At 34.4% G+C, this 18,692-nt stretch overlaps 3 protein-coding genes across 5 annotated transcripts; 1 reads left to right on the top strand and 2 right to left on the bottom strand.

Moving 5' to 3' along the window:
* Positions 1-287: 287 nt before the first annotated feature.
* On the bottom strand, positions 288-10,571 carry LOC124406720 (probable serine/threonine-protein kinase DDB_G0271402). 2 transcript variants are annotated; one of them, XM_046882265.1, is made up of 8 exons: positions 10,475-10,571; positions 9,534-9,645; positions 8,678-9,133; positions 7,862-7,954; positions 6,662-6,794; positions 6,298-6,530; positions 5,961-6,189; positions 288-5,700 (listed from the first exon to the last, which is right to left on the bottom strand). In XM_046882265.1, the coding sequence occupies exons 1-8, from the start codon at positions 10,497-10,499 to the stop codon at positions 3,046-3,048; spliced, it is 3,936 nt and encodes a 1,311-aa protein (XP_046738221.1). In that variant the 5' UTR covers positions 10,500-10,571; the 3' UTR covers positions 288-3,045. The 2 variants fall into 2 exon arrangements, with proteins under 2 accessions (XP_046738221.1, XP_046738222.1); XM_046882266.1 differs by lacking the exon at positions 7,862-7,954.
* Positions 10,572-11,037: 466 nt separating this feature from the next.
* Positions 11,038-16,701, top strand: LOC124406936 (ethanolaminephosphotransferase 1-like). 2 transcript variants are annotated; one of them, XM_046882627.1, is made up of 8 exons: positions 11,040-11,373; positions 11,798-11,866; positions 12,296-12,488; positions 12,778-13,040; positions 13,504-13,661; positions 13,804-13,984; positions 14,983-15,159; positions 16,020-16,701. In XM_046882627.1, exons 1-8 carry the CDS (start codon positions 11,314-11,316, stop codon positions 16,080-16,082), a joined length of 1,164 nt encoding a protein of 387 aa, XP_046738583.1. In that variant the 5' UTR covers positions 11,040-11,313; the 3' UTR covers positions 16,083-16,701. The 2 variants fall into 2 exon arrangements, with proteins under 2 accessions (XP_046738584.1, XP_046738583.1); XM_046882628.1 differs by lacking the exon at positions 11,798-11,866 and having other exon boundaries at positions 11,038-11,373.
* A 961-nt stretch (positions 16,702-17,662) lies between these two features.
* On the bottom strand, positions 17,663-18,374 carry LOC124406937 (coiled-coil-helix-coiled-coil-helix domain-containing protein 7). Its single transcript, XM_046882629.1, has 3 exons — positions 18,199-18,374; positions 18,006-18,104; positions 17,663-17,843 (listed from the first exon to the last, which is right to left on the bottom strand). The coding sequence occupies exons 1-3, from the start codon at positions 18,301-18,303 to the stop codon at positions 17,733-17,735; spliced, it is 315 nt and encodes a 104-aa protein (XP_046738585.1). The 5' UTR covers positions 18,304-18,374; the 3' UTR covers positions 17,663-17,732.
* Between the last annotated feature and the right edge of the window lie 318 nt (positions 18,375-18,692).

Below are 18,692 nucleotides of genomic sequence, written 5' to 3'. Positions count from 1 at the left end.
TAACTCCACGTTAAAAAAACATTATGAAAAAATGGTTCACAATTAAATAGTATACACGAAATGTATAAAAGGCTATTCAATATCGTAGCGAAGGATTTTTAAATTGATAAATTCATATCAATCGCGATGCAAGTTGCATGAAAGTACGATGAAAGCTTCCAAACTGAATCAGATCATTTTTTTAAACTCATTTTTCAATCAAAAAATCTTTCTCTACGCGCATAACAGTATTGTTGCTACAAATTTACACGAACTAAAACCTACTACCGGCGCGGTTCTTTTTTCGTAAGTTATATAATAATAACAGTTTCATTTTATTTACGGAAATTTCAACGTATAAGGTGATAAATAAAGTTTGTTATTGGTTTAATACGGAAATATTTTATAACATTAAAATGTAAATTGCGTAGCGTGGGTAACTTCGTCGTTTATTAGCCATTTTGTAATTTATTTATTCTTACTAGATTTTTGCAAAAACCCGATTAATACCCCGCGTGGGCAAATAAGCAACTTGTCAAAAAGTCTACTACATTATTATACAAGGACCATGTTTATCGGTCAATGGTGCATCAAAAATATTCTCAATAACTGTGCTGGTGCAGGTTTTTGTACAAATTTACAAGAAATTGTAAGACAATTTCTTTTCGTAAAAGACATTATTGACATTTTTAATACTGACCAAGTGACCAAACAAGACTGAATGTTCAATACTGTTACTCATAATGTACATCCGGAAAAAATTACAGGCAATATTATTGACGCAATTTTCAAGTTTTGTAATATATAACTATTAAGAATACTAATTACACGAATTCCGTTGAAATTCATTAATATTCACACCAAAAATTATATATTAGATTTTAATCGATAATTAAATGTAACTAGTTCCGTTACTGTTATGTATGAGTATTGCTGATAATAATACATACAAGTATACAATGTTGTATTCAATTCTAACCGGTTAATTACAAGTACTCAATTGTTTGCTGTACAATTTCAAAACACTTTCTATCACAGACAACGTTTAACGTTTATACAATAATTCGAAACCACTTTCATGTACGCCATTGAAAGTAATTCAAGAACTACAAAGAGATTGATTAGATCAATTTTTTGTAAACGATAAATACACGTTTTTTTTCTCAACTTTTAATTGCCATTCGCGTTATCACCGTGGTTTCGAATTTAACATTCTTTCACCGACGTTCATTCAACAATTCAATTATACGATAACTTAGGAAATTAAGTACATTTTGATTGTAAATTAGGTAACAAAGAATTATTTCAACTGCAGGACGACTCTATAAGTAAATGTTAAAAAACTTTTCATTCAATTATTTCTTCTATGTTTTCAAGAATCATGAATCATATTAATTGTACGATAAGATTAAGCACAAATAATTAGGATATTAATTTAAGTTAAAACTCATATTACACTGTAACATTTACAGAATTAGTAGCAATATTTTAGACGACACAATCATACATATATTTGGAAAAATAAATTATATTTTCCATAATGAGGAAGGAAACTAATGTAGGTCAGAAAAACCAGTTAACTCGTTGGATGAATGAATAATAAGATGTGAAAAATTTGTATCATCCTGCAAATAATATTCTTTCTTAACAGTAAAAGTGTAAATAAAAATAATATTTTTAGTACTAGAGATCTAGTTAGTAGGTTTCCAATTCTAGTACGGTTGTTTTTTTGTTTTTTGCTTGTGTTTTCAAAGCTCTATGATCGAAAAGCCTAAAACTATATACAAACCTATGTACACGTAAAGTTTTCTATACAGGCACAGGCTCCAATCAAACTTTTAGTTATGAATGCTATCTTACTCACTCAAACGTGATACATATTTTTGAACGTAAAATGTATTGTTTTTAACTCACGATCGGAATAGCATATAAAGTCTTTTGTTGCCAAATCTCATCACCTGAAGATAAACTACCCTTCAAAATTTCAAACCTGTGCAAGACTTATACGCATTTCCAAACTCTTTTAAACCATACATTCAAATTTACACAAATATGCGGTAATAAAGGCTCATTCATATTTTCTTTGTAGACCCTATATTAATACTTACGTAACTGAGGTATACGATGCAGAGCACATTACTTATCTCAACATTGATTTCCTTCATCAATCATGATAGACGACACTAGTGAGCCTTAATATTTTATCCTTCATGTAGACCTTTTTTAAATACATCGGAATGATTTTATCCGTTTTTTTTTTTTACATTGTCCGTCTTATAACCTCTAGATATCAAGTCTTTCGATTCAATTTCACCTGGCATTTATTGCCCAATCAAAAATATGTATGAAAAAATTGTTGCAAGAAACACCATTTTTAGAGCAAGGAAATTTTGTAAATGGAATGCTGTAAATTCAGATCGTTTACTTCAAACTAAAATCGACTATACATAAATCTAAGGGCAAGATTTAATAGGAATGTTTGTTGATTTTTTTTTTTTTTTTTTAAACTTAGTCTATTGACGAAATTAAGTGAGAGGATATACAATTTTATACTCCACATAATGATTATCAAGCTCAAGAATTGATCTATATCAATCATTTTCGTGTATACATTAGATAGATTCAGTGTAACGTTTAAGCTCTTTTTTCACTCTAAAAAATAGTGAAGTATATTAAAACACATACACAGAAATTTCATTATAGCATGACCATTGCATAACTTCTTCAAAATGAAAAATTGAAGATTTTTTTATTCTGTAAACACTAAAAATCTCCAGCCCTTACAAAATTAGAAAAGAGCTTCGATTCTTATTTTGGAACAGTTGATCAATGACAATGAAATATCTGTGAAAGTATCATAATTGGTCCGACTATTTTACTAACATAATTCACTAAGTTGGTTTGAATTATTAAGAAAAAAAAATATTTAAGGTATGCACGCCAGCTAATTTTTACAAATATGACGAAACAAGCACACTGCCTTGCGTAAGATGAAAATAGATTGCCATTGTCACATTGCTCTATATTATATTTTTTTCAGATCAGGTCAAAAGGAACAGGTTAAGATCATAGAGCAGTACTTTCGAATGGCGAAAGGGGCCGCTCGGGTGTACAACATGTTTCTGGTGTACAGCATAACTCAGGTGTTGCTCCGCCACCTCTTAATTTAACCAGATCTAAATCAGAGAAAAAATCGCTTCTCATTGTACCTACTGCGCTGTCTAATCCAAAGCTATCCTGTCTAAAAACACCTGTGTTTTTGTAACTCCTATGGTCCTCTGTTAGATTTTGGGAAGCCCTAAAGCTTCCGCTGTAGATCTGTGATGTGTCACTTGCTTTATCAGAACAAATTCTTGACTTGTCTTGGAGGGAATTAACGATATCGCGGTGGGCTATTACATAATTTTTTTGATCATCAGTCGATTTTGCTTCAAATTCTTTGAGGCATTTACAGTCTTCAGATAATTTACATAAGCATTTATTTACTTTATCCTCACTTTGCAATGAGATCGAATCAGCTTCGGCGCTATTTAATCTGTAAAATTCATCCTTCTTCAACGTACTCTCATTTGAACAGAAACTATCTGTGTAATAAAGATCACCTTTTTTCAGCGTACTTGCATCAGACCCGAAACTGTCCTGCCTGGAGAGAACATCTCGCTTGAAAACGACATTCGGCAAACAACCGATACTGGGTCTTCTGAACGGTTTCTCCTTTGGCAAGCTCTTTTGATATGAAAGATCGCTTTGCAGTGCTGATTCATCTTCCAAATTTTTTTCATTGCTCGTTGGCTTCATGTTCTGGTTTTCTATAGATTTCTGGTGACCTGACAAGGACCTCAATTTGCTGAATTTTGAGGTAAGTTCCACGGACCCATTGTCTGAACTTTTATTAGACCCAGTACTGTCTTGTCTTGAAAATGCATGTTTGAACTGCTCTTTCGTGGGCGAGATCTTAGTTCTTCTTAAATACGAGCCAGCTGGAGATCTGGAACTGTCAGAGGAGCTCTTACTTGAATTGCTGTTGACAGAATTTGAACTGCTGTATCTAGACACGGTTCGATTTTCTTTCTCAGGAGATATTTTGCCTTTAGTAATTTGTCTCAAGTAAGAACTTAAAACACTAGTTGCGTCTGAACTATTAAATCCAGGCTGAGATTTAATTTTGCTGTCTATACTCTCAATTGAATTTTGCCTCGAGATTTCTTTGGTTTTTGTTGCCGGTGATGAACTATTAAGTTGGTACGAATATTTTTTCCCAATATTACATGGCGTCAAAGGTCTCTCTAAGCCAGTTTCGGCATTGGTTTGACCAACGTATCTCATTTTTTCAATCAGCGGCACTGGAATAACAGTTTCTTTAACTTCGCTTCCATGCCTCGAAATGGAACCATTGTCTTTCCCTGTGATTTCATTCGAATCGCTCATCTGCTTCATGTGCCTATCATTAGTCGTTGAAAACAATTTATCAGATGTCTCATCTTGCCTTCTACTGTAATATTTCTCATTCAAAGTAGTTTGATGTTTACTTTTATTACTATTCTGCCGAGAATACATGCCAGGTTTTGTTCCTTCCAACGAAGCGTCTTTGGACTTAGACTTACTGTTTTGACGGAAATAACGTCCACTGAAGTCCTTACTTTCAGGAGAAATTACAATACTAGGTTTCTCTCTGTCAGACAATGATTCCTTGGACCTAGAATTTCGTCTGGAATATCGCCCCAAGTTAGGAGCGTTGTTTTCATTCAGTTTGGTCATGCTTTCACGGGAAGATTTTTCCGGACTGACAACATCTGGGATTTTTGGATTTTTATTGCTTACAGGACTAGGATCTCGCTCCAAGGTGCTATCGTCACAACCACACGAACGCTTCTTCTCTTGATGTATCTGTCCTTCTCTGATTGGCTTCAATTGTGGTGCAAGCGTTTCTGGAGTTGTTGATTCGCTGCTGCTTGGGCTAGGTCCGGTGTAATGCCGAATATCAAAATCTAGGTCTGAAGGTAATGGGGCACCGACAGAAAGGTGCATGGCCAAGCCTTCGAACCAAACTTCCATTACTTCAAATGGAGGTCTTTTATCTGGGTTTAAATCGCAGCACAAAAATGCAATCATATAAAATGTCTCGGGACAATTGGCGCAAAATTTTTCCTTGAATACGTTTTGATTTAGGCCAAAGTCTGATGACCTGGGTAGATAATCAGGGTCAGCTTGAACTCTGCCAATTATTTCGCAGAGTACAATACCGTAGCTGAATATATCAACTTTTTCATCATACTTATTTCCTTTCATCATTTCGGGTGCCATCCAGTAAGGATTTCCCACAACTGTATACCTCTTCTTACGTTCGCATCTTTTTGAACTTCTACCTTCGCCAGAATGTCGGCTATATTTACGTTTGTCAGGCGAATTACCATTTTGAATTATCCTCGCTAAGCCGAAATCAGCTACAACTACAGTCTTGTCTTCTCTTACCAGGCAATTGTGCGAGTTTAAATCTCTATGAATAATATTCATGGAATGTAAATAAGCCATACCAGCTGCAATATCCTTTGCAAAAGAAGTACGTTGCTCCCATGGCAAAGACTCGTTTGTATCATGGAGAAGTCCACGCAAAGTGCCGCCAGATATAAATTCAGTTACTAGGTGAAGTTTTTTCTCCTTATAGAGAACACCGATGAATCTTAGAACGTTGTTGTGATGTAGAGAACGTAGTACTGCAACCTATGGAAATGTATGATAGATGTTTGGAAATTAATTCTTAAAAATGATATGAAAAAATTGTTTTAATTCGTTCACATTCTTTTAAACTAGTGGTTGCCACTTTTTTCGGAAAAAATTCCCCTGACTTCCCTAACTTTTCTGACTAGTTGCTCAATTTTCCCTGACTAAAGAAAAATGTTAGTACCAGATTTCTTCAACCATCTGAATATGAATTGGAAAATCAAAATGACAAGCACCAAAGTAAGACTGCACTCGCTTACCTCTTTTAGGAAGTTTTTCTGAGCTTCTTCGTCAACTCTATACAGTTCTTTGAGAACCATAACTTCACCAGTATCTCGATGCGTAACTTTGTACACCTGTCCAAAGAAGCCTTTGCCCAAAAGCTCTCCTTTCACTAAGTCACTGGCTCGAAATATCCTTTGGTTTTTAGGTTCCACTCGAAAAGATCTTGTCCGACTCAAATCAGAGGTTGCACTCGATTGTGGAGAACTATAAACATGTCTCAATGTAAACACAACAGTATAAAAAGTTTTCTTGTTGAAAATAGCTAAATTTTGAAAGTTAGCAATATTATTTATATCTGAGTAAGAAATCTACCCATCAAGTAATCTGGACATTGAACTGCTGCGCTCTTTATGCATGGGATCTCGGGTTCTCCTGAGTTGTCTACTTCTTGTTCCACTAATGTATCCCTCGTCACGGCGTTTAAACAGCCTTTCTTTGCCCTCTGGGCTAGTTCTTGGGCTGAGAGAACTTGTAATAACAGGTGAGGGAGCATTTGGGAAAGATGGTCGCCTAGATACTGCATCTGGATCATGTTCAATAGTCAACTGAAACGGTATCTTCATTAATATTGTGTTTAGCACAAAGAAACATGGCACAAGTAGGTGGTGCATAACTTCGTATTTAAAATCTACATGACAATTATTTGAAAAAATTCCAGAATAGCATTATTGTCTACCTGCAGAACTGTATCGGAATATCGTATTAGGTTTTCGATACTTTCAATGGGTTGCTCTTTAACAGGTGTGCCGTTCACCTCTAAGATTCGATCACCAATATGCAGCGACATGAGATCACTAGACATGTTCAGTCTGTAACATGTTATGCAATAATATTTACAAATATTAACTATGAAAATCTCATATTTATTACATATCGACAAATGGTTATTGCGTGCAAATATTTTCAAGTTGTACGTGCAAATGTATTTTTTGAAAGTGCTTGGTAAAACCAGATATAAAATTATAGATTTACAAATAAACGACTGCCAACACTCAGACACACGAATTTAGGCATTCAGATTAAGCATAGTAATTGTGATACAACGATGATTAGTCAGCTGTGATGAAAACTTGCTCAGAAAATGTATCAGTGTATAATGTAAAGATATTACTCTTCACTTATCCTAATAATTGTAGAAGACGAACAAGTTTGAAAATTATTGGTAACAAATGAAAGTTGCAATAAATATTTATACGCAGTGCCTACTGTGCAGGGTTTACAAGTTCAATTGATCAATAGAGGGGCTAAATATTCATCAAAAAGCCAGAACAATTATTCCCTTACTTATACTACCAATTTTCAATTCAAAGCAGATGCAGATGCAGATGGAAATGGATCAATCAGTGATGACAAAAATTGAAGCAAAATGTCTATGTATTTGCTGCAAGGTTGCCAGTCTGAGGGATTATAGCAGAACTTGTTGTGAGTATGCTAACATATTTATGATAAGCAAATTGTGAAATGTTATATTATCGGAATTGCAGTAAATGAGGATACACCTTTACGAAGTTATCTCGATAATAGATCTTGTTAGCTTGTTTGAAATCTAAAAAAAAGATATCAAGTACCTACAACTTGGAAACATTTGGTAAGAGATATCTCTTAATCAGACTTCCTAAAAATATTTGAACAAATAATTTACCAACAATAAATGTGGCGGAACGCAATTGTTAATGTTACACATTTTGCTGGTTATCATAATACGTTGTTCGTGCATTATACTCAAAGATAATGGCATGCAGCAAGTAAAATATAGACCAGTTTTATTCTATAATCAATGTCAATATGAACGGATAATAATCATCTAACACCAAGCATTGATTTTATGACCGATTACACAACATTAAGTTGGAATTATTAATTTGTTATGAAATACCTATAGTTAGAGAAGTTGCAGCATAGCCTAAACAGAACCTCCATCACAGAGGCAGCCAGCTTACTGATTTTTCCACGCACGTTTCTCATTAACCTGCATTTTGTTTGTTTTCAGTTATTAGCAAAAGTATTTTATTAGATGTATACCTACTTTAAATTATAAATACGGGTTACTAATACCAATTTTGCGAGTAAAAAATGGTGTACTTATACATAGATGCATACATTTATACATACATACACACGTACTTACATAAATACATACATATATACATATATACATATGTATCACAGCTGATAATCTAATGATTTTTGTTGTATATGGGTTACCTTGACCCATACCAACATCTAAATGTTGAACCATGTTATGCATCTTTCCAAAACTCCCCAATTATACAAACACTGGATGATTCTAATCAAGTGTCGAAATTTACATCTGTATTTTGCTTCGAATTGACAGTTGAATCACTTACTAAGCTCTCTCACAAGCGTAAATGTCCCAATAAATGAACGTAACAAAGACGGAATTTCTGATGAAATTATATACAAGTAATGTAACATGATGTTACAAGGAATAGACTTTTGCTTACAGAAGTGTGTAATCATTTATTGTATTTCCCCACGTACGACATCAGTTGCATTATTTTAGTGATTTCAAAATGTCAACATTGAACAGGTAAAACACAAACACAATCATGCTTTGCATCAGCCAAACTGTGTTGCACGATATAACTTAATATGGCAAACAATAAACTATAGGAAAAGTAATGAAAAACCCAATTTCTATACATTTGAAAAATGTACTCTATTTACTCACTCAGAGATGCGTAATAAAGCTCCTCCGCAAGTTCTTGGACTTGGAGATGTGTCCAATGAAAGTTTGATCCCTCTCTGTCTCTTTGGATCTTGAATAACGCCATTCGTATTTGGAGGGATTTCCACTAATCTGATGCTGTGTGGATTTCTGACGAACGGATAATTCGCAGTTTTGCTCAGTGGCTGCATTTGCCTTTTGTAACATACGCCACAGTACAATTTTGACCTCTCGACAAGGGCATAGCTCTCTCCATCACCAATGAAATTACTGCATGAATTGCAGGCAAAACATTCTGGGTGAAATTTGTGATCTCCTGCCAACATAACTGGTCCTGTGATGACTTGACCACATCCTTGACAAGCCTCTCCGTAAGCAGCCCAATAATCATTTTTACAAAATAATAAACCATCTTTTTCAAAATACCATGAAGATAAAGCAGCATCGCAAGCTGAGCATCTGAAAATATAAAAAATGTCTGTTACGCTCAACTTATACAAAGTTACACGAGATATGTTTCTATATATTTCATAATGGTTAAGCACAAAAAAGAAATTCAATCGCAAGAGTTCACCAATGACTATGTGCAAACAATTTTCCTTTGCGGAATCTTAACTATATTTATTTTTATATTTTTTCCGCCTTTAACATGAATATTTCATTTGAGAAAAATTAAGTAATGAAATGTTTGGTCAAATGATCTGTACTGTATAAATCTTTCAAAAAAAGTTAGTTTCTTGCTGCAAACTCTATAACTTTAGGATCTCTTCAATGTAAGTTATTACGAAGTTTCAAGTGCATTGATCACATGGCAGTGTTAATATAGAATTAAAAATTCATATTGCCTATTCAGTCTTACCGAAAGCAGTCTATATGCCATTCCTGGCTCAGTGCCTGAATAAATTCATCCTCGTCGATTGCATTTAGGCACCCAGCACAAATCGATGTACCTCCGCCCTCCCCTCCCGTATCTATAATTTAAATTTAAATTCAAACTAATTGAGTTGTGCAAAAAGTCCCTTAGAAATATATGATATTAAATAATTTTAGAGGTAATAAAAGAACAGGAGTCTAAAAATGATGAATAACAGAATTAGCACTATGCAAACAAATCAAAAACAGATGCGAAAATATTTTTGCATCTTTATCATTGTTTGATGTAAGAAAAAGCATTGTTGCCAAACTCATTACACGCTTTACACACCTATGCATATGCATAGCCTTGCAGTTACGGTTAGCCAATGGTATTGTTATGCAATTATCTTATTGTTAGACAGTTAATATCAACTGTTCGCAATTTACTGGACCGTGTAAATGATTGAACATGTGAGTCAACATGAATAAACAAATTTTCGGATAGTAAAACACGTAAAAAAAAGGTCCGATTGTGAATCATAGGTTGTCAATACATCCCATACGCACAGGATTGTCAATTGTGACTGGTGATCGGAAAAAATTCTGGATGCAGGAATGTAGAATTCTGGATAAAGTTTGCGCGAATGTGAACAAGATTATAACATTTAGCCAACAATACGATCCGGGTATGACCGAAGGTTTAATATGCAAACTCAGCGTTTTGCATACACCAAGAACTGTGTAAATAGAATGATTAACCGTGATAGCAAGGCGAACACGGGACGCCCACACTTTTATGTGGACGTCGAGTGTCAACTGTCAAATTTTAGGACACAACTTAGTCTGTTAGTGTGGAATGTGCGTTGTAAACGCATATGAAGTGCTCACACATGTTACAACTCCCGTCAGAATTTGGAATGTACATTTATTCGTGTAAAAACATACCATTTGTTGCGATATCCTCCATCATGGCATCTCGTCGTGGTGGATATTCACGTTCCTATCCCCACTATTCGTTTTTCGCAGGGTGTAAGCGCGACATGAACTTGTGACTACGCTGCGGGAGATCAGCCCTGGCCATCGAGCTTCACAAGTTATACACATGATGTGCCATCCCAATGCTCGTACTTGTGACTGGGTGATGACAATTGGGGTATACTCTCTCTCTCTCACTCCGCGCTGTGATTGACCGAGCGTGCTCTCTCAGCCAATCACAGCGCAGAGCGAGAGACACAGAGTATACTGTATTGCCTTTGCCGAGTGTCGCCATCACCTTAGGCCATCACGCATGCGAGCATTAGGATTTAGTGTTGACCCCTATCCTCTCTGATGTTGACCAATGTTGACCACCAACCGGTGCTGCTATCTAGTAATTCAGGCTTTTTATTCCAAACTAGTGTAAAGCTTTGATGTAAACTTGACTAGTGACTCTGACGGAGATCTCCGAAAAGAAGACGAGCCCAGTTCACAGCACTACGTATTCCAGGCTCTAACGTTAACGCGTGATAAGCGCATGCGTATGTTGTGTGGAAAAATTTGCCTATAAATCGTAGGATTTGTGATGAGCATTTACACTTGCATCACAGGTCCGATTTCTCTAGTCTTAACTTCGAAAAATGTTTATTTATTTAATAGAAATTAGTTGAAATATACTTTTGTAATACAATGTTAATCATTGATTAATTTAAACCAGTTGATGGAAGTATAGTAGTTTATTATTACGTGGAGTAGTGACTTGTCTTGTGGTTAGTTTAACGTTTCTTGATATCGAGACAATTATTAAAATGAAACTGGAAGTCGACTATTTGACGCAGGAGCACCTTATGGGCTTCGAAAATTATAAGGTGAACACTAATTTTATTCACTCTCAATTTCGTATATCAATAATTGTCTTAATTAAGTTTTGTTGCGGCTTATCTGGAAACCCAAATTACACCCTACAGGTAGTACAGGGTATATCAGTAATTGGGACATGCTGTAACAAATTTATATAATTCATGTCTAATGAAAATTACGTTGGTTGGAATGTAATGAAAATTCTGATCACGCATAGTGCGTATTTTAAATACATTCTTGCTCTTTGCCTCGAATCAGGTTTGCTACAGTTCGTTACAGTGCACACCCATGCTTATAGCTGATAGATTATAAATTAGTGACTCAGAATTCCAGCAATAAGCGAATGTCTTCTCATTTTCAAAAAGTCACTCCTTGTACAAATCTCTATCTTCTACGCAGAGAACCATGAATATTTGTCTTTTTAATTTACAGTACAGCTCACTGGATACGAGTCCCTTGAGTATTTATGTGATGCACCCTTTCTGGAACAAAGTAGTAGAGGTAAAAATTATTCTTTACTATTACTATCATTTTCATTAAAATTCGTTCAACTAATCAACACGTTTATTTCAAAATGCATATGTGAATCAGGAGTATGATTTGTGTACTTTTAAATTTTTATATTATGCAATTCATTATCCACTTTATGGTATCAGCTTTCCATTCACAATGAATTTTATTGGGTATTTTATCAAGAAAACGTGAATCTATTCAGAATGATTGTTGGACCAAAAAAAGTCTGCGCTACAAGGTCCTTCAAGGATGATATTTTCATAATCTGTCCTCTTCAATTTACGTGTTGGACCTACATTTCAAAATGAGTAACCTCTTTAGAAAATTAGTTTGAAAGCATTACGTCAAATTGAGATTAGATAAAATTATTATGTAATCTGTGTATCTGTTTTATCATCATCATTTTTTGTAATGTAGTATTGTCCAAAATGGGTGGCTCCGAACTTACTGACGTTCACTGGATTCCTATTCACCGTTGTGAATTTTTTGATGTTCGCGAGCTACGACTACTACTTTTATGCATCTAGTGACGATATGCCAGAATATCCAAATATACCAAGATGGGTGTATGCTATGGCTGCTTTTAACATATTCATGGCATATACACTTGGCAAGTATTTCATAAGTACTTTGTTCAAAATGTGGACCATCTTAAACTTTAGTTTGTGTTGAGAAAATAGAACCAAGCACGATTGTTAAGAGAAGATTAATAAATGACTCGTATAATGTGTTTAACCAGCAGTACGAAGATTGAGCAAAATCTCAAGACACTCAAACGAGCAGAAATAATCAAACAAGTGTATTTAAATAATTTGGTAACTTATTTCCTCAAGGGTACCTAAAAAAAATTTCAGTCTTTAGACACTTATAAAATAACTGTTACTTTGTTTGAAAATTAGATGGTATTGATGGGAAACAAGCAAGACGCACTCAAACATCTGGACCATTAGGAGAATTGTTTGACCATGGTCTCGATAGCTGGACGGCTATGCTGATTACTGTTTGCATGTATTCAATATTTGGTAGAACGGATCACAGTGTAGCACCCCTTAGAATGTATTTCATTCTTTGGAACGTGTTTGTCAATTTCTACTTAAGCCACTGGGAAAAATACAACACTGGTGTTCTCTTTTTGCCCTGGGGATATGATGCGTCCATGCTGGTTAGTCCAATTCTGATTGACATATTATTCATTGCTATGAAAACCTGTTAAAGTAGAAAAATCATTGGCTAATTAACTCTTAATTTTCCGGAGCAAGATTCCAACTCGTTTTTCGATAGATTTTTCAACAATCCTAGAAAAAGACATTACTGAAAGTAATGAAAATTTATTTCACAAAATATTGGTATTATGAATCTCTTGAGTTAATGTAAAATTATTGTAGCTGACAGCTGTTCATCATTTAATTTTATTTCTGTGTTGTAAAGTTGTAAAGGATCAATTGGCTTAACTTTAACAAAGTCAAAAAAAAGCGTATCATGCTCACTTGCAACAAGCTTTTTTTTCTTGACCTTTATTTCAATGTTTTTTTAAAGACACAAGATGAATATATGTTTTTCCTGGTATCGATAATTTAGTTCTTCATTTTCATATTCCCCATTTCAAAGGGACTAATCTATTCCAGGCTACTATCATCGTCTTTATTCTGACGACATTTGGTGGTCATGAAGCTTGGAAATTTGAACTTCCGGGTGGAATTTCAGCTGGTATTATGTTTGAAATGTTACTGTACGTCAGTGCATTAGTGTCTAATTTACCAATGGTCGTCTGGAACATATACAAGTAACTGTTATTCTTTTATTTCATCACCTCGAATTCTCCACCAAGAGAGCAGAAATGAGGAATTATCATAATTTCTATCAAATATATGATTTCGAAACACTTACAGCATCGCTCTAGTTTTTATTCTTTTTAACTTTTATAGATCATATAGAGACAAAACAGGGAAAATGAGATCGTTCCCTGAAGCCGTACGACCACTAGTACCTGCAACTATATTTTTTACTATTGCAACATTTTGGGTAACATACTCGCCCAACAACATTATGGAAAAAGATCCAAGAATAATTTACTTTGCCATCGGAACGATATTTTCCAACATATGTGTAAGTGTTTATTCAAATTTTTGCACATATGAGCGGATCCACGTCACTTCACTCAAAAAAAAACCCGTCAAGTCACGGATCTTTGCGCCATTTGAAATATCCGTAGCATTATGTGAAAAAAAAATACAATTTCAAGGATTTTGAAATTTTTTCAAAAATGGCCGAGTTCGAGCTATGTAAAGTTTTGTATATCACTGTTGCACTGCTATGTTTGAAAATTCATATCTCCGAAAGTATACATCGGAGCGGACTGATCTTGCAATCGTGCTGTTCGTAAAGGAATGCGCTTCGATAAAAAAAAATTTATTTGGGAAAAAAAAATTTCTTTCAATATTTTTTTACCGTTTCTTTTTTTGATTTCGCTGCCATTTCCGCGGGACTAACAACAATTCATGGAGATAATTTTTTTCGGATACCTGTATCCTTCCTCTTTAATCCTAAAAAAAAAAATTGATGGAGAAGTTACTAGGGCCGGAGAAAAAAAATGAAACGTCTCGTCTCGCGTCAGCGCTACTCCCGCGAACTCGGTGTGTTGCGTATATTATATTATACCTCTCACACACTTTCCTCCTTCGCCACACTTCTTTCTGCACGAGCGGTAGCTATCTCCAGCAGCATATGCGATGGGGCTTTCCATCCATTATCGTCCACGTTTGACCTCAACATTTTTTCCTTAATCAATTTTTTTTGATACGTTGTAGTACTATATTAAAAGATGATCTGTGATTGTGAAATTTTCTTTAGCAAACGGTTTTTTTTTAAGTAAATAAGTATATTGGTCATTGAAATTAGATTTAGAAAACTACATTTTTTATTTCGGTTTATAACAACATTAACAAATGACAGATTATTTTTTTTTCACATAATACTACGGATATTTCAAATGGCGCAAAGATCCGTGACTTGACGGTTTTTTTTTTGAGTGAAGTGACGTGGAACCGCTCATATAGATTCTCCAATAATTCAATTCATTTCATTCTTTTTATTTTTATTCGCAGTGTCGATTAATCGTTTCTCAAATGAGCAACACCAGATGTGAGATATTTCCTTGGATTCTAATTCCTGTAGCCGGTGCTGTCGCTTGTTCTTTCATGGTGCCATCGATTGAACTTGAAATCATGTATCTAGTATCCATTTTTGCACTTGTTGCCCACATTCACTACGGAACCTGTGTGGTGAGTTTAGATATATGTTCCATTTCCAAAAAAAAAACCTTAGGGCCAAGTGTTGAACAATTGCTTGCACAATATTTGAGTTAGAAGAAAAAGAACGCATGACATCACATATTCTATGAACTTTCAACAGGTGAAGCATAAATGAAATATTTTCCATAGCTGGAAAATTCGCGTATAGCACTGTCCGAATTGTGGAAATGTTTTTAAAATTTTTGTTATTTAAAAAGCGTGTTTTTCCAGAAGAGTATAGGCTTTTCGTAATGGTTCCCCTATTCACGTGAAAGTAAATTTGCCCTATTTTTTTCACTTTCCCTATAAGCATTCTAAAACTAAAGGTTTCCCCTAAATTTACTCTGAAGCACACCATTTCCCCCTAAGAAATACCTGTATACAGTAGATGGCCATGTCCTTTTAATTTTTAATTTTTTAATTTCCATGGCCGCCATCTTCCAAATATTGATTCCATGGATCTCAAACGCCAAAAACCGAATAACAATCGTAATGTACGAAATTACGTTAGTCCTTTCATGCCATTTCTTGACGTTTTCTCAAAACAAAAATCCTTTGGCTTATTTTCATTCAGAATTCTTTGTAGAATGTATCCTTAAGTTCCTTTTTTACATTCGAGATCCATGAACTCAGATATTTGGACTACTGTACTGTACTTTCTACTGTAAGACCTGAAAGTATTTTTTCTGCGGATTTGTCAATCATTTCAACTCATCAGTTTGTAAAACATTAAAAACATGTCTGTTTATTTTATATTTACGGTTTTCTTGTCATAGGTTTATTCTTACGACTGATGACTTGAGCCCAAAAAAGTATTGAAACACCAATAATCGCTATAAACTTTGTTCCAGGTGAGACAAATGTGCCATCACTTCCGTATATATACATTTCACATAAGAGAACACTCTGAATGACTACTTGCTGACGATGCATGTTAGAACATAGAGAGAGAGGAGATGAGAACAATGAATCCACAACAACGTAATAAACAACATTTAGCCAAATACCTGAAACGTCGCTTATATACTTTTTTAATCTTCACTCGCTTTAGTTTTATACCATGCAACTCATATACAGAATATAACTTACAATTAGATAGATAGGTAATTTTCGTAACACAGTAGGCCTGCCAAGTTCATTTCAGTGCAATAATTTTTGTTAGGTACGTTAAACTTTTTTTACATTAGTCTTGCTTTTCTTATTATACACAAAACTTTTGCTGACTGTTAACAAAAACAAAATGATCTTATAATAGAAAAACTGACACACGTTGAATCCTATTCAAAGTAATATATTATTGTACATTGTATATCTACACACTATGTTTTTTTTTTTTACTGATTAGCATTTAATTTTCTTTAGCTCTCTTCTAATGTATTTTGGTTTTGGCTAACACACAGATAATCAAGTGCACAACTCTCAGTTCTTTACATGTGTCGTCTCTTGGATGCAATATTTTCACTAGCCATTATTTTAAATAATTTTTTCGTAATCTTTTTTAGATATTTCGTTTTGCACGGTAATAACTGATTTGAAAATACTTAGTACGTCTCTAGAGTAGGTCAACTTTTTTAAATCTGTTGACATGCATTCGAATTGAATTTTTTTCCAACGCCCCTCGCTTCTTACTATTATCTTTATTGAATTGATTGTATAAATATAGCATACATTAATGTAATCTATCATTTACGGGGCTGAATTCAAATGTACCAGAAACGTTGAGGCTACATTAATTGAAGTGGTCGACATGTATATGCAAAAGGAAAACTCAAAGGAAAGCTACTGTAAATTTAAGTTACAAAGGAACTGTACAGTAGAACAAAATTAAATTTTGACATAATTCTTGCCTGTTCTAACAATAATCTACCGTAAACACTGGTGAAATATTAGTGAAATAAAGTTTCCTTGTCATCTGTTAATACTGATCTATCCTTTGAGTGTATTCTTTTGTATTTTAAAAGCAATCCATGTTTTGTAATTCATATACTAGATATATATTGAATATCGCATTTATGTATAAAGTGTGACAGACTTGATGATATAATAAGTATAAGTTAAGAAAAATGTACAAAATAATTGTGAACTCTTATATAACAGCGATACACAGATCTAGTGAGTGCGTATCCGTATATATTGAGGTCAGATTTGAATTGCGTTACATATAAGTCAGTATCCAACATAGTAATTTCAGTTACAAGCTTTGTATACACACATCACTCATTAGAAGTTAAAAAATAGCCTTTTACACTTTTTTTAGCAATCCTTATGATGGTCACAAACAGCCATACTTATCAATGATGAGTCTACAACTTGGTAAACAAATAATAGATGTCACACTAATTACACATTCGAAATATTTCTCCGTGTATCTATTTTACCCGGTTTCATGGGTAAAAGATGTACAATATCTTAATATTTAAACAACTCCATACGTACAGGATATTGGTAGGTAATTTATAGACACTCACATTTTCAAATAAACAAACTCAAACAATCAACTAAATACAGTATTTATTCTGTGATTATACATATTGCACAAGTTTATTGTTACCCTACTTAAGGAATTATTTAGGTGAATTAGCTTTGAAATAATCTTCTTTAATTTTTAGTCTCTCTGCAGGTGGTGGAAGGTAGGGTGTGACGCCGTGTCTTCTACGTTCTCTTGTTACTTGATACTGAAATACCAGAAAAATATTTGAGAGCCACCGAATCATTTTATATGTGAGTGAACATTTGAAAATTATCCTTTAACAAAGGAAAGATGCAGATGGCGAATTTAAATACGTGACGAGATCATGATAGTGAATTGATATCAAACTAAAATAACGTTAAATTACCCAAAAATCTTTGCAGTTTTTGTAATTGATAAAGTGTAGGCTGCAAGCATCATGATCAGCGTTGTTGTCATTGAGACATTTGAGTGATAAATGGTGTTCCTGAAATGTAAGAAAAATAATTCACTAAAGTTTTTCAACAATATATTATTTTACATAACATTTGGGGGTTATGTATCTATCGGTATGCGTGTACCTTCAAACACGGATTGTTTTCCTCGGAATCTAATCTCGACAAACGTTTTTTAGATGAATCATTTCGCTTCTTCGGTCGTTCTACTTGTTCTTCCACTGCACTCATTTCTAAGGGCTTCTCATCTCACGTCAACCACACACACGTAAACCTAGTGTAAGCCCAACTCCCAAGTGTTGATACTAAAATCTTCAGTTCTTACCTTTCGATTATTTCTATCAACAAAGCAAAATCAGACAGCTAGGTTGCCCGGTACTTCCGTTAGAGAGCGTCACGAACTTTTTCGTGGACGAGCGTCAGTCATAAACTTTAAGGTGACAATCACGTGAGTGGTCATGTGTCAGCAACTGATGTCAATTACGCTGACAGAAGACTCAGTCAAGTAATTGATTAATTATGATTGATCGGCTAGTAGCCAATGGTTACTGGTTAATGGCGTAACGACCGTAGGCTGATAGAGATAGACCGCGCAATCTGGGCACCGAACTGAAGCCGTA

The sequence above is a fragment of the Diprion similis genome, chromosome 6 (genome assembly GCF_021155765.1).
Source record: "Diprion similis isolate iyDipSimi1 chromosome 6, iyDipSimi1.1, whole genome shotgun sequence".
Lineage (NCBI taxonomy): Eukaryota > Metazoa > Arthropoda > Insecta > Hymenoptera > Diprionidae > Diprion > Diprion similis.
This window is presented reverse-complemented; position numbering and strand designations above follow the sequence as displayed.